A 15,850-nucleotide genomic window follows, 5' to 3' on the forward strand; every position below is an offset into this window, starting at 1 on the left:
GTAAAATATTCATGCTCTTTAAATAATGTTGCAAAAACCTTGTCACTGCTTTATAATCCACCTGTTTTGTGAGCTAATGTAGGCTCTTTTCATAATTTTAGAGAGCTTTTCAAGGAACAGTTAAATAACAAATCCATATTTAAACTCTGATTCACAAACCACATCATAAATGAATGGCACAATTCAAAATTCTGACGCTTTAAGTTGCATGAAGTTTCTTTTGTATTGGTGCAGCATGAGCAGATGTAAGAAAAACAACTGGATTTGATCTATTTTTATTGCACTGCATAGGAGGATGAAGATATCGTTGTTCAAAAATATAGCCAAAGCAGACTTTTACATAAAATTATGGTAACCAAAAATATTTATCTTTAATAAGTACTATGGAATAATATATACAGAATTGCCAAAATATGTCTTACAACATTTAAATAATGCATACATGTTGCATGGATTGGAGTTATATATGTGCTTTAAATTCAAGTTCTCATATTGCAAAGTGCACTTAGACTGGCTTTCCACTTGCCTGTCAGGCTCTCAGCAGAGCCTCCACAGAAAACGGCAACGGCTTTGCGGTTGGAGTCCTCACTGAGCCATGATGAGAACCCTCCACAAAGTCCATACAAGGATTTGCTTCGGTGGAAGGAGGCCCTGTGTTCCAGCCTCTTCCTGCTAAATGTCTGGAATCAAAAGTCCTGCTGTGAGCCGGGACACCCGATTCATTTACAACAGGCAGATCTGATCCAAACGTTGAGAGTCTGGATGTTGAAAAATGATCTAAGCTGATTGTTTCTGTTTGTTTTAACATCGGTTTGACAAAGCAGACGTACGGTACGCTGTTATCGGTTTTGAGTCGTTGCTGTGATGTTGGGGGTGTTAGCTCTGGCTCGCTTCTCTTCCCACAGTCTCTCCAACCATTCTGCGCCTCTTTATCCTCCATGTGCTGCGCTGAGCTCTGGGTTGATAAAAAGTCATCATAGTGGTCTCCTGTGGAGCGCCTACTCTTTAGGTGGAAGAAATCATAAAACTGGAGGCTACAGTCATAGAGCTGCTTATATTTATATACAGGCACGCAGCTGGAAGTTCCTGCAGAGGAAGAGTCCTTGTTGGTGGAGCAGCAGCGCAGGCATGGGGAGACGGGGAGAGGTAGAGGATGAATTATGGGCATGAGAGCGGAGGGAGAGAAGGAAACTTCGCTCTGCTGCTCTTTCTGTCTTAACTCGCGCTCCAGCATCACGTTTTCCAGCTCTTTGTCTGCAAAGGCTCGCCTCTTCCTCATGCGGGCGCTGATGGAGGGGCAAGGGAAGTGGCTTTGGTGGCGCTGCTTAGACCAACTGGACACACCGTCCTCTGGGGTCATCACATGTTTTAGCCCTGAACATGAGAGCAAAGCCACATTCTGCTATTACACATCCATTTTGTAAACGACACCATGTTTCCATCTAATCAGCTTAAGTTTCAATACTGTGTTGTTTGTTAGTTTAATCAGGCGGTTGGTTAGTGCTGTCATTTTCACTTTGTAGAGAGAACAACAAGAATTAATCTGAATTTGATTTCCCTCCTAGCACCTCATTTTTGGCCCTTTTCCCTATGTTTCAAAGGTTAGGGTGTCCTAGCTGTTCTGGAGGAGTATGAAGAGGGCAAATGGAAATGGCTTGGTAGCCTTTATGAATTGAATTTCAGGGGTACACTTAGAAACCACATTTTTGCAGCTACCCTCGCAAAGACCGTATTGAAAAGCCTACGTATGACTTTAGCATCCCTGAGTCAATTCTTTGTAGAACTCTTTTTCAACTAGAGCTGTATGGATCTACAAGATGAAAATTTTCCCATCTTTCATGACTTCATTGCTCAAACTCAGATTTATTGCATGGAGTCTGAATTTCTAGGATGGTTTGTTCCAGGTGATGTGCAGTATTAATTTCAATGACATACAACATTTTTCCTTTAGGCCAGAAAATTCAGCGATGAGTTGATCTGACCAGAGTACCTTCTTCCACAGGTTTACCATGTTCCCTTCATGGCTTTTACCAAATTACAAACTGGACCACTTAAGCTTAGATTCAACAGTAGCTTGCTTCTTACCAGTTTGTCAAAGGAGTCCACAACTCTCCCACATGAGCTGTGGGTTGCTCCGCCTCTGAATATTGTTTTGCTCGCACAGTTTGTCTGCAGATAGATTTCTGTGTCTTGAAAGGTTTGACGCTGTGCCATTCTCTGCCCAATTAGGGATGATTCATTAGACAGTGCTCTGTGAGGTGTCCAAAGCTTGATCTATTGTTTTAAAAGCTAAATCTGCTTTAAATTACTCTGCAACTGCATCCCTGATCTCCTCAATGGAGCTGTTGGGTTGCTAATGTTCTCAAACATACCGCTGAATTCTTCATCAAATAGTTACATTCTTCCTGAGATTAGATTTCCCACTTGGGATCTATTTACTAGGGGTCTTCTGATTACTATAGGTTGTACAGGTGTTTATGTCAAAGTATGATAGCAAATGGACAGAATATGAAGGCACTCAACACTGTTGTATAAAATACAAATAAATAATAAAAGCATAACTTTCCTTTCTCTTTATGGATATGTGCTACCTTGTTGACCCAGCACATCAGTTCAGATTAAAATGAATCAAAGTTTGTGGTATCATGACAAACTTTGTCATGATACCCTACTTCATCCCTACTTCACAAGCTGTCCCTTGTGAAGTAGGGATGGCTTGATTTCCTTAAAAATCTAGAAAATGGACAGAAAGCCTCCAGCAGAAATCCATCAGGTTTTGTTACACATTAAGAATTACTTTGAAGGCCATTTCATGTGAACTATGAAAGTGACTCACTTTGGTTTTGACAACTGGAGGAGCAACAAGCACAAGAACTTAAGCAGAGCTAAATTTACAAATAGTGAATTATACATAGTTATTAGTCAACCTTTAATTCCTGTTAATGTAACCCACTGAGAGGAAAGGCAAATATTTAAAAGTGTACTCAAAACCAGAAACAAAGCACTTTCTAACAAAGTTCCTGAGAAAAGGAAAATGTGAATAAGTAATGGGGTGTTAATTATACTTTACCCTCCGGGTGGCTCTTAGCCACAATGCTTGAGTCAGCTGCTTTGGTAAAACACTGATATGCTGTTCTCCTCAATGGAGCTGAACACTTGACCCCCTTTTTACCCTGGGAGGAAAAGGTGAACAAGAATCAGACATCTGGACATAATTGCATTTTACAAAAGCAACCTTCGAGGGGCAATTAGGATGAGGAATCCATTATTTAAGGCACCGGATAGAAATCATTAGGATTATTTGGTATTTGACATAAATGTGCGATATTTAAATCGAGATAATTGCCTCAAGTCTTCGAAAAGCATTGCTGGTTTTTTAACGTGTTTTGCCAAATGTTATTTGAAAATATTTTTGTCAGTAGCTTTCAATGCATAAATGCAATTTTAAATGCAGTTTAAAGCTTATGTTAGAATAGAATAGTAATCCCACAGTGGGGAAATGTACTTGTCACAGTGACAAAACATATCCCATTAAATATAAAAATATCTAAATAAAAAAAATGCAGTGTAAGCATCTGTATATTAACTGATGTGGAAAATGTGTCTGAAGAAAATACAAGGACAACTTTACCAAATTCCAAGTTCAAACCTTTTTTTTCTATGTCTGTTTATATTACTGAGCTCTTTTGGTTTTCCACCACATTTTTATTACATTCTATTCCTTTCTTGACGCACAATTTATATTGTTCTCACATAATATCTACATGTCATACAATCCACCCGCTGATTATTTACAGAACTTCCCCCCCTCTATCATCTGGGATCCACTGACCTGTCCATGCCCTCTTCTCACCTCGGCAGCCTGCTGCCTTCTCAGCGCAACCTGCGCTGCCATGACGCGCTGGCGCTCCACCACCAGCAGGCAGCAGGCGCATCGGCAGTCCCTCCAGCGGCAGAAGCGCTTGTGGCCTTTCAAGCACGACACGACGCCGTGGTTTCGACAGCGGGCGCATTTGGGGCTGCGGGTCATCTTGCGCTGAGCTTTTTGCTCGCAGCCCTCTGCAGACTCTGGTGTAGCAGCCACTTTTTTTTGGCTCTCTCCTTCGTTCTCGCCGCAGCTGTGATTTGCGTCGCTTACCGGCGCATCCGTCAAAGGTTGTCGCGTCAAAAACTCCCCCAGATTTTAGCTCTTTATTTTTTGCTGTTGTCTTCAGCTGCAGGCCTCCGCTCAGTTGTACGGACATCTGTGAGAGGAGAGGGGAATTCTACCTTTTAATCCATGGAGTTTTATTCAGGATATTTTAACAAAACAGCGACATAATAAGCTACTATAAGCATCATAGAAATAATCAAAAACAACATGCGTTTAGAGATTTAAAAAAAAAAATAAATGAAGATATTATAGATAAATTATAAAAACAGAACAGTCACATGCAAATCACATTCATCCTGTTGTACAGAGGCTAACACTTAAACCAACCAATCAACTTCTATCAGCAATAAAACTAATCGAAGAAAAAACAAATTGTAATCCTGGATCTCCAGACAAGAAGCCAAATTCCCACTAACCCGGCTACCGATGGGAAGATTTCCCTCACCAGCTCGTTGAGGTTTTTTCAGAGTGGAAACGTTGCAGCCAAAAGTTGAGCCTGCCTCAGCTGCTCTTTGACGCCCTTTTCCAAGAAGCAGCTTGGCCGCAATGCCGAGCTCCCGGCAGAACCCACCTGCAAAGACTTAGGAACACCCTGGAAGAACGAGTCCCTCTCCTTTTAAAAGCCTCTACCTGCGCTGCCCTGCCCACCTTCCCGGCGCCTCTCATGTTTCAGAGACCTGGGATCTCTGCTAACAGCACATCTCAATTGAAGGCCACAATTATTGGGGAGCCAACGTTTCCCATAAGAGTTTATTTAAAGCAGGTAGACTGGGGCTGGCTGGAGATGGCCCAAGGCACAAGTAAATTAAGCGGCTGCTAAAGACCCCCTGCTGACTTGGTGTACTTTAAATTCATGGATGTCATAAGAATGTTAAAGAATTTTAAATGGTTGAAAGTTACATTTTTTGTATTCATTTATGACTACAATAATATTATACAGCAAAATACAACTTAATACAACAATAATTAATTTCTTTGATCAAATGAATCAATAAATCAAATACAATTATTACCTCCTTCCTGAATCTACTCAGTAATTCATAGATATTGCTTTTGTGGCTGTGGTCAAATCTAAGCAAAAGTAGAGTTTAGATTGTTGCTCAGCAACTCTGAAGTTAGGATTTTCAATCAAATCTGCAAGTATTACTGTGGAATCTTTTATTAAATATCCTGAAATTCTGAATAATTGACACTATACAGTGTATGAATAATTACCTTTATAAGTAGCAAACAACCCCAGTGAGAGTGTTAGGATCTGTGTAAGTTTGAACTTTCGGTGCTATTTGTTTGATCATGTCTATGTTTTTTATTTTGATGCATTGTTCATTCTTTTGTATTTTTTTGGTTTATTTGTTTATCATATTCGTACATTTGAATTTGCTACCCTAAGATTAGAGTTTTCCTTTCAGTTCAATATTTCTGCTAGTTTCAGGTATCCTTTGATTCATATCTGTTCATTGCTCTTCCTTCCTCTGCTCCCTTCAGCCTGCTGGTCTTTGTGTCCTGCTCAGGTGTTTCCTATCTCCTGATTTCCTCACCTGCAGTCTTCTCGTCTCATTGTTCTCCACTGACTCCTTTCCTGACACTTTCTGTTTCCCTACAGCGTAATATCCTGCTTGCTCTTGGTAAGTTCTGCTTGTATTTTAATTAAATATGTGTTTTTGAGATTATCCTAACTAACTTATCTTAACTCAAACCCACAAAACATGACAGACTGAGGTCAGTTTAAAAACTAACACTTGTTACAGTTATTAGTTGTTAATCTAGATAGATATAATTTAATCCAAAAATAGAATTAAAATACCAACTTAAAAAAAAAAACAAAAGTAAATTAATATTGTTTTATGTGAAGCCACAAAGATATTGAAAAGTCTTCAACTGGTTGCAGCCATTTTGCTGCGTACTGAGTCTCTATCAAGGAATATTTACTCTAGGAGTGACTGCCAGAACAAATGAATAAATCAGATAAATGACCTTTCAACAATTTATGTACTGCTGTTTATTTAATAACTACTGTGAACTGCAGTTGGGGTCCCAAATCAAGTTTTGTTTTTGGCCCCATGCAATCTTGGGCTTTTTTTTACTGACATCCTTTGAAAACCATCCTTCATTAACAAATTATTCTTTATATAAGCAGTGAAATTGGGAAATTTATAGCATTTCAGTAATCAAGCCTTTTTTAAAAGTCACCAAACCAACTTGCAACAGATTTCACAGCTGTATTTTTAACTCAACTGAGCTGTTGACAAATATTTAATGTGAAATTAAGTCTCAAATTATTATTTCCTCTAGCAGATTTAGATTTCAAATGATTTTCTAGTCAACCAATAACTTTTGATAAAAAAAGAGACAGTGAGCTCTGTGATGATGGATTTTGAGGGGGGAAATACAATTTATCTTTCATTTGCATTTTATTTCCTAAATGACGTAAAATTATTTGCATCTTCTTCAGTAATAAATGGTAAACATTTGATAACTGATTAGATCATTTGAGGTTTGAAGGTCTCATTGCCATAATGCAAATCTTTAACTTCCTCCACAGGTGATGGAAATTACTTTGAACCTAAACCTCTTTGTGGTCTAAAAGATTTGGAGCTTAGCTGTACCTATTTTATTTCTGTAGCTGATGGTGACAAGTGGTTTAAAATTTAAGTGATTAACTTCAGTTTTGAATGAGTCCAAAACTCAGTCTGGATCATCAACATGATCCAGACTATTAAGATTTCATGCACCCACTGATGTTTTCTATGTGTGAGCTATATATTGGGTTGATCTATATAAATTGAGTGTTTATGCATTATCAAGAAAAAAAGCAGAAAAGTTTAGGGAAGTAGAGTGACATTTTCATTATACCCAGAAGTTATCTTGAAGCTCATATTTATTCATGACAACCTTAAAATGACTCTTGATGTCTCATACATATTTTCAGTATAAAACCTTAGCAATATACAGCATATTAATTCTGTTTTAGAAGCATAAAGTGGGAGTAAAGTACTGTACTTTTCAACTTTATATGAATATACAGAACTGAAACTTACTGTTTATATCTCTATCTCTCTCATTTAAAAGGCATTTTCTGCAACACTACTTCTGTTTCCTCTGAAACAAACCTTCACAACTGCCCTTATGTTGGCTTCACAAACAAGGAGGATGGTAAGAAAGTTGTGCTCCCTGCTGGTGATACTCTGTAGCTACAAGTGGGGTAACTCCACAGCAAGTACCGTAACATACCATGATCTCCACTTGGTGTTTTCAGCAAGCATTTGCGTATTTGATTCAGAGATTTCCTCACCACTACAGAAAAAAACGGTTCATTTACATCTTGTCTTGTATCGGAAGATGCAAAAAAGTCTGTATTTTTCAGGGCAAACAGCCATCTTCTACAGATGTATAATCATGTATAGGGTTGCTTGGTTGAAAACTAGGTTACCATTGCAACACAGCTACTCACACCTACAGATAATTCAGACAGAGAACTCAAACTGCATACCAGAAAGATGGAATTCTGGGAACTTTATACTGTGAGGAAACTGCACAAAATTCCAAATTATGCTAATTATGGGATGGACAGGGTAACCTCTGACACAGATGAGGACTACATCTGGTGTCCAGAAAAATGAAGATAAACAGGAAAACAGGAACATATGATGATGTGCTGTACCTAATAAACAGATTAAATCATTTGCTCAATGGCTCCTGCACTGAACATGTGACAATAGATGATGTTCGTGATTTAAAATGCATTTGGGGTATACTGTTCATCATTTTTTTTTAAATTTATTTTACATCTGGCATTTCACAAGAAATTTAGAATGGCTATTATCATATCTGATGAAACACATGAAGATGTTTGCCTACTTACATGAAGTTACATTAAGATTAAATAAAATACATTGCAGTAGTGTATTTTAAAGTGTATGTATATATATATTTCACATATTTCTAATGTACCAGTTTCATAAGTTCTGATGATATGAAATTAGTCATTTACATTAAACTGAGTTGAGCAATATTCTCTATAAATGTGATGAAAATTGTTAAAATCCCCCCAAAAATGTGCTATTTGTCTTTTTTTTTCTTCAGCTACACAAATCCAGTCTTCATAAAGGTCAAAAAATGGTTTTAGCAAAGATCAAAAATCAGTGAAGTGCTGGCTGTTGCATCCATCATAGTTACATAAAGAAACAACAACTCTAATCGGAGATGCAGGAACAACTTTAATTAATTTGCATTATTATGAACAGCATTTAGATCTGATTTGCATAGTTGGTTCAGTAGACTTCTATATTTTTAAAATCCTTTCTAGAACTATTAGTAATGCCTATATTTTGTTTACTTGTTTAAAGAATAGTTGTAAACCGCATTTTTAGTGTATGAGATGCATAATAAGATCAAAGTATCCTACTCCTTTTCGAGCAGGTTAAGATTATTGTACAAAATATGTCTTTTGCATTTCATGTTCATGTGTGATTTTATACTTCTATCATGTTCAAAATAAACAAATAAATAAAACATCTAGAGCTCAGGTGGCTAAGGGTAGGTAACCTTTGGTCTTGAGTCAAGACATTGCCATAAACAGAGGTGATTTCCCAGGACATTTCAGTTGTTAGCTTGAAACGGAATGAAAGATCTGATGTCAAAGATGTTGGTGGAAACCAGAGCCAGCTGAGCCTCTAGATATGATCTTTTTGAGAGACCGCCAATTAAAACTAATAGATGTCTGCAGAGACAGACACAAAAAACCTATAATGCTGATCAGCAACTTCTTCCTCTCATTAATCTGACAGGAGAAAATCTGAAACTGATTTTGTGTAAAGATTTACCAGTGCAAACTTTAATGGGTGATGTGAAGCTCTTATTTATTTTTTTAACCTTTTTACAACAATGGTGGCCTTCCATCATTATTGATAGAAGGCCATGATAACAGTTCTATCGTAACTGTTATATCTTAAGAAAATTTTAAAAACATAATTATTGAATTTATTGATCCAAATATCCATCGCCATACCCTCTTCTCCTTGCATGACCTCGGGGCGGGTTAAGGGGATTTGGCTAATCTCAAGTGGTGATGGGCAAGAATCAACCCTGGACAGGTCGTCAGTCCATCACAGGGAATCAACCACGCACACACAATCCTAGTGTGGACAATTTTGCAGAGACCACTCAACTTAAGTCATGTTTTTGGACTGTGGGAGAACATGCAAATTTCATACAAATTCCAGTACATTCAAATCTCATGTACAGGGTTCAAAACCAAAGCCTTTTTTTGAACCCATGACCTTCTTGATGCAAGGCAAGAGTGCTGTATTTAATTACATAGATTGTAAATCATAAATGGTTTGCTTTTAAAAAAACTATTTATTAGCTTGATGGCCATTTAAAGTGTGGTTACACTTCAAGTCACATATGCCCATCTAATTCATACAGAGTAGAGTAGGTCAGAGCCAGTGTGTGTTGCCCAAGGACATTTTGACATGTGGTAAGGAACCATCAGCCACTGCCATCCAACTGCAAGCCCCCACTTTTACAGTTGTGCATTTTTTCATCTGTTTTGTTTCCAAATTCATTAAAATTGTATATGTCATAGTCACTCCACCCTGAAAAAAAAGTTGTTCAGATTTACAATTGCGCTATCATTAAAACATATATTATGATGATGAGTGCATATAAACCTCTCATTGCAACTGTATGTATAATGTGCCACAGTACAGTAAGAAGAAAGCCAGTGGGAGCTGGCAAGTCAAAAAAGCACAAGCAAGACCAACAATAAGTTAATTTCAATATATTCTTAGCAATTTACAAAGAAAACCTTGGATGAGTTTTGTTACCTGCAGCTGATATTTTAAAAGTATATCTTCACAAGATGGGGACAGATAAACTCTGATTATCAGAGCACACCCCTTTCAGATGAAATACAGAGGCCACAGTGGCCTGTTCATATCAAAGGAGACTCCAAAGGGATAAAAAGGAACTGCCTTACTCTGGGGAATTGCTGCAGAAAAAGGGGGAGAAAAATCAATATCATTTTTAAGAAGCACATAGGGACCATGGGATCCTTTCAGCTGCCATGTGGGAGTACAATACGAATAATATGTTGTTTTTTTAAATGTTTTATCCATGCCACACATTTAGTACACAGGCAGACAGCAGTAATTTTCAGGCTCCTCTGAACATTGTCTTGATGTTTTTGTTTTGTTTTTTTCCCGGACAGAAGTTTCAGACAAAAAAAATAATCTATTGGCAATTATAATGTGTATGAAAGAATATCCGCTGCAGGAGAAAATGACTTAAGTCAATTCAGAAACAACAAAAACAAGAAATTTCTCCAGCTGTTCCACCTCAAAACAATTCTGCCTGGCCCCAGTCTGTATTTGGCACCGGCAATTCAATACTTTATTTAGTAGACCCAACAGGGTCAATGGGACCCTGCTGGACTAAAAAGCTCAGACCCTGTCCAATGGGGTCCACATGTTCCCATGTCTTGCGACGGCTGAAGGGTTAAATATGCCAAATTTTGCTTTAATGGAAGCAGCTTGCTCTCCTGCAAGTAGCAGGGGGAGTTACTGTTGTTAATGCTGTTGGTAAAAGAAAGTAGGAGTGCACTGATTGCAGTTTTCTGGCCAATCAGCAATATTTAAAAAACCTGACTGATTTTGGCACACGCCAATTTGTTTCTGTACGAAATATAGCAAGAAAAGTTGTGAAATGTTATATTTTGTTTGTTTGTTTGTTTGTTTGTTTTACCTGAATCATCCTGGGGTTTTAATCTTATTTGACCGGACTATAAAATATAGAATTATAATTCTGTTTTAAAATTTACATTTTCATATCGTTTAGACATTAAGCATGCAAGTATGTACAATGTCATTTTAAAGTTACAATAGTTCCACAGAAAATACATTGTACAAAACAGACAATATTTTGACATGATAGGTGGAGCAAAAAATGCAAACAAATATCCTCCTTTTGTCATACTAGGTTCTTAGTCCGGTGTCAAGACTAGTTTTCTTTTGTAGTTTCATCATTGATAAATTCCATGATGAAATACATCAAGGAATTTATGTTTGAGTTATATTTGGCAATCTGTTGAACATATTTGGTCAAATGACTCATGACTTGAAATTCAAAGTTTAGGCCTTGACTCTGTGCCTGCATGTCTCAAATAAAACCCACCTTTGGCTGCTTTCGCTTGATTTCTGGTGGGGAAGAGATCCAGGAATGGATGTGAGGGTGAAAGGCTGCAGTTGTTTGGTGGAATAACATTTAGGATGTGCATTATGTGGTACAGTATGTCCGTGAAAACAGATAAGTACCCCCCTTGCTGATAGCATCAGCTTTGCTGCTGCCTGTGTTGGAGAGCACTCTCTCCAACCCCCTTGACTGTCAGACAAAATTGACTGCCATCAACACGGACATATTGCTCTTGTATTCAAGACCATCTCTTGGCCCTACTTTCTTCAATGTCCTGCGGTTCTACTGAGAATTGTCTGCATCAACTAACATGTTTTTTTTGCAAATATAGAGTTTGACAGACTCTTTGGCATATGCTGACATGTCTGTCTCGATCAGCCTCTCTCTCCCAACGACAGAACACAGGGGGCAGACAACCTGCTCGAGATTTTCAAGGACAAGAGGGCTGCTCCAACTTAAATAATGCAATGGATGAGTTTGAGAGGTTCCAAACAAACTCTAGGGCTGAATGTCAATTCACTTCAAAGAGAAAAATATAAAGACACTGAACTATGTTTTGCAGTGGCTTTACACAAAGGTTTTAGAAGCTTTATCCACCTACTTTCAAAGACTGGGAGACACCTTGGCACTTATCAGCGCAAGGCAGGGGCTATTAAGCTGACAGTTTTTTTCCCAAGGAGGCTTAACCTGCACCTTAGATATTGTTTGAGTTGTCAGGCTTCTAAAGGTGGAACAAACACCTGCTTAAATTAATGTCAGTAAATTAGATACAATTATGCTCCCTCTAGGTGCTCTCTTAATATGCTGTGCAAAGTTGCAGTGCAAGAAATGTGACATGAACCAGAATGACGACATTTTGATAAAACTGTCAAAAAGCAGCTATAGGTTTTCATACATTTGGTAAGTTTTGACAACCAGTGAAAAGGAAGGAATCAATTCCTTAAGGCCTCTATTAGCAAGAAAGTGCTTTGCAAAAGTATTCATGTCTCTTGTACCTTTTCACAATATGTCATATCTTGACCACAAACCTTTTGGGTTTAATGTGAGCACAACATAGTAACTCTACTTAAATGGGATTCAATTTGGACAAAAGGTTCACTTAAATTCAATCAGCATCTTTTACAAATCAATATCTTGTGAAAATAATAATGTCTGGACATATAGTAAGCAAAAATGTTGCTTGTACAGAAGTAACAACAGAGCAGTAATGGTATGGAGCTTGATTTGGGTGGGAGCTACAACTTATTTGTCCATCTAAGAAAATGTTGAGAATTTCAGTCCAGATGTGAGCAAGACATAGATGAAAACAGAGGCTAGATGCAATCAAAGAGCGAAGCAGAAAATCAATCAGCAGCACAGGGATATATTATTTATCAGAAGCAGGCATAGACAGGCTTCAACTGATCTTTGAAGAAAATTATAAACTCCTCAGATTATATAAGACAAGCTAATCAGTATGATGGATGTTTTTTGGTCATGTCAGTCTGTATGATCTTAAAAAGTTTTAAAAAAAGATAAGGATCAAACAGAGGAGGATTAATGTATGTTAGTAAAACTGAGCAGGATTTTTGCTGCAATCTTCATGGTTTTAAACATTGGTGCATTTGCATCTTTGTGATTTCATGCTTCATGATCTGAAGAAAATCCTCCGGGAGCCAGAAGTTGCCCCCTCTTGTTCCATTTAACACTGCATGTGCCGTTGGCTTCAGTCCATCTGCTCTCCGGTCCCGTGTTCATTCTCCCACAGTTTTTCCTTTTGCACTTTTTCACTGCAGATATTCACTTCCTTTGTCTGTGTCTCCTTTATTTTATACTTACTTCATCACTTTAACCTGTATCATCCATCTTTCATCCATATCTTTGTTTTTCATATCTTTCGTCCTTCCTCCTAACATTTCGTTTTCCGGTGATGAATTACTGCTTTTGTCCTTGTTTTTACCATCATGCTTCCAAGAGTCTTACCTCTTGTCACAACTTCTCAATTCTCTTTAAATCTCAGAAAGCTTTCGGCCTTCTTTGCTGTTCCTCATTTTTACTTCTTCTCCATTTTAAAGAGGATGCTCGGTGTCCTTCTTTACCCTTTCTTTATTCACTTTCAGATTTTTATGTCCATTGCTTTAGGCTGGAGAAGGCTTAAAGCATTTTACAAGCCTGGTAAAAGGACTAGGGGGATATATTTTCTGTCTCTGGCAAAAGGCGTTTGTTCGATGCAGTCCAAATCTCTTTTGGGTAGAACAGGAAACAACATATTTCTGGGAAAGGTCGAACAGATGCTTGGTTGACCTCAATGAGTCAGCTGACTGCTCAGAGTAGAACATGCACTTTATAAATTAACTGGTAATCTGAGGAAATGGATGAGTACTAAGCTTTGTCCTGCAACAAGAGGACTTTTCCAACCACTATTGGGAGGAAATTTGAGGAAATATGTTTCTCTGTATGTGAGGCAACCATTAAGTTTTTTTGTTGTTGTTGAGATATAACTAAAATATGGAATACTCAAGTCCTTTTTGTTTTTTACAGAAGGAATATCAGTGTCTCTGTTTCTAAAAGGTAAATAAACGAGCAAAAGTTCACACTGTTTTATTGATGTTTCATGTCGTAGGCCAAAGCAAAGTACCACTGAATTGGGCAATGGAAGGAAAACGATACATGATTTTGCTTTTCCCTAAACACAGTGACTTGTTTGGATGCCCTGGTATCAGAGGCATCAGATTAAATAGGAAGCAGAGTGGAACTTTACACATTTTTCATCAGATTTTTGTGTGGTTCTTTCAGTGTTTAAATTGCCAGTTTACTTGTTTCCACAGTGAAAGGTGTTGAATATTTCAAACTAAAAAAAGGCTAAAACATTAACAAAATGTGCATGTTATTCCTACTCAGTGATAACTGTAAATCTTGCTTTGGGTCCAATCTCTTAAAATTTGATGCCATATATGGTTATTTGATTTTTCTTAGGTTAAAGTTTTCTCAGGTCAGAATATTGCTGAATCTGAAAATAAATTTTAACTGGTTTTCTTACTTTTAAGTTCTTGCTGGTCTAATCCAGATCCACTGGTACAAGACTTTAATTTTCTTCAATGCTTAGTTAAACTAACCAGCTTCACTTGTACAGTTTACACCCACGCACATCACAGACCATAATTGATCATCTTTTTTAAAAACATTTTGGTTTCAGGATGCATCATACTAGATACCTGAGCATCGGTGTTTTATCTCCACATGAGTTAAACCCCCCTCTGCAATTATTTCTAATCATGATCTTGATGTCTGCAGAGGGAGCAGTAAATGCCCCATGAAGACCTTTGTGTCCTGCTCAGAGTATTGATCCAGTCTGTGTCAGCCTCATGTTAATGAAAGACTTTAAATAATGCAGACACAGCACTACTGTACACACATAAAACACGCAATACTATAGGTATACTTTTTTCATTCTTTTTCCTTCCTTCCTCCTGTCTTTGTCATTTTTATTTTCCCATACCGGTATTCTTTAGATAAAGGTTGAGGAAGGATACCCCCCAGCCCCCACTGCTCTCCCCTTCAATGCAGCCTCACCATCTCTGATCCATTGTCTTTCTGGATGCTGTGAGATTCAAAGACACCCTCTGCTCCCAGAGATGAAACACCCCCGCTGAAATATCAAGTGTGTCCCAATTTAGGACCAACCCTTCCCTCTATATCAGATTTCATGTTTCTTTTGCTTTATTGGATGCTTTTGTCTTCCTGATTGTGAAAGCATATCTCAGTGAAGGTGTGAAACGCAATATCCCCCCAGACACACGAAGCCAAGCACAATATTGTGTAATTGTGGCAGCATAATGAGACGCCAGTTGAATAGAGCTTGAATTGGGAATCATCTCCGCAAGCACAGCTCTTCAAACATTCTCAAAAAAAAAAAAAACGTTCAAGCAAAAAATGCAGATGAATGCTTTTCAGCTACTTTAAAATAACAAGTATCCCACTTCCTTTGATTATTTTTGTATGATTCCTGCGAGAAATTTAACCAATACCGAGGCAAGAGAGACTAATATCACCGTTATTCAAATAAAAATATCTATTAAAAGCTTTGGAATGGAGAAAAGAAACTGTTTCTGCCTAAAATAGCGAAATGTAAATAGGACTTCTTTCAATCCTTCCTAGTTCTTTGTAGTTTGGGAACTACACTTAAAGAGAAGGGACATTTGTCAAGCAAAACAAATAATTGTGCCTTTGTGAATTTGAGTTTTGTTTCATATGTCTGTTCACAAATAAATAGCTTCTGACAGAGCTGCATGATTTGGAATCATGTTGGTGAAATTTGCAACAATTTGCAGTAAACAGGAAAATCCATCCATCCATTTTTGTACACCCTTGTCCCTAGTGGGGTTGGGAGGTTCTGGTGCCTGTCTCCAGCTAACATGCAGGCGAGAGGCAGAGTACGCGGTGGACAGGTCACCAGTTTGTCGCAGGGCAACACAGAGGCAGGACAAAAAACCATCCACACGCACACTCACACCTAGGAGAGACCAA

General features: G+C 37.9%; 1 protein-coding gene across 3 annotated transcripts; it reads right to left on the bottom strand.

The window, feature by feature from the left end:
• Positions 1-259: 259 nt before the first annotated feature.
• Positions 260-5,088, bottom strand: LOC102229247. 3 transcript variants are annotated; one of them, XM_023340091.1, is made up of 4 exons: positions 4,599-5,088; positions 3,854-4,244; positions 3,071-3,173; positions 260-1,374 (listed from the first exon to the last, which is right to left on the bottom strand). In XM_023340091.1, the coding sequence occupies exons 2-4, from the start codon at positions 4,028-4,030 to the stop codon at positions 530-532; spliced, it is 1,125 nt and encodes a 374-aa protein (XP_023195859.1). In that variant the 5' UTR covers positions 4,031-4,244; positions 4,599-5,088; the 3' UTR covers positions 260-529. The 3 variants fall into 3 exon arrangements, with proteins under 3 accessions (XP_023195859.1, XP_023195857.1, XP_023195858.1); XM_023340089.1 differs by having other exon boundaries at positions 3,833-4,244; XM_023340090.1 differs by having other exon boundaries at positions 3,833-4,244; positions 4,570-5,088.
• Between the last annotated feature and the right edge of the window lie 10,762 nt (positions 5,089-15,850).

This window comes from Xiphophorus maculatus, chromosome 9 (assembly GCF_002775205.1).
Source record: "Xiphophorus maculatus strain JP 163 A chromosome 9, X_maculatus-5.0-male, whole genome shotgun sequence".
NCBI classification, from domain to species: domain Eukaryota; kingdom Metazoa; phylum Chordata; class Actinopteri; order Cyprinodontiformes; family Poeciliidae; genus Xiphophorus; species Xiphophorus maculatus.

What these genes read in the sequence shown, in the direction of transcription:
- LOC102229247 (XM_023340089.1), bottom strand. Translation starts at nt 4,030, where the DNA reads ATGACCCGCAGCCCCAAATGCGCCCGCTGTCGAAACCACGGCGTCGTG. An exon ending in TGAGAAGAGGGCATGGACAG is followed by an intron (nt 3,174 to 3,832) that starts GTCAGTGGATCC and finishes TTTTCCTCCCAG; the next exon opens with GGTAAAAAGGGGGTCAAGTG. An exon ending in GGCTAAGAGCCACCCGGAGG is followed by an intron (nt 1,375 to 3,070) that starts GTAAAGTATAAT and finishes TCTCATGTTCAG; the next exon opens with GGCTAAAACATGTGATGACC.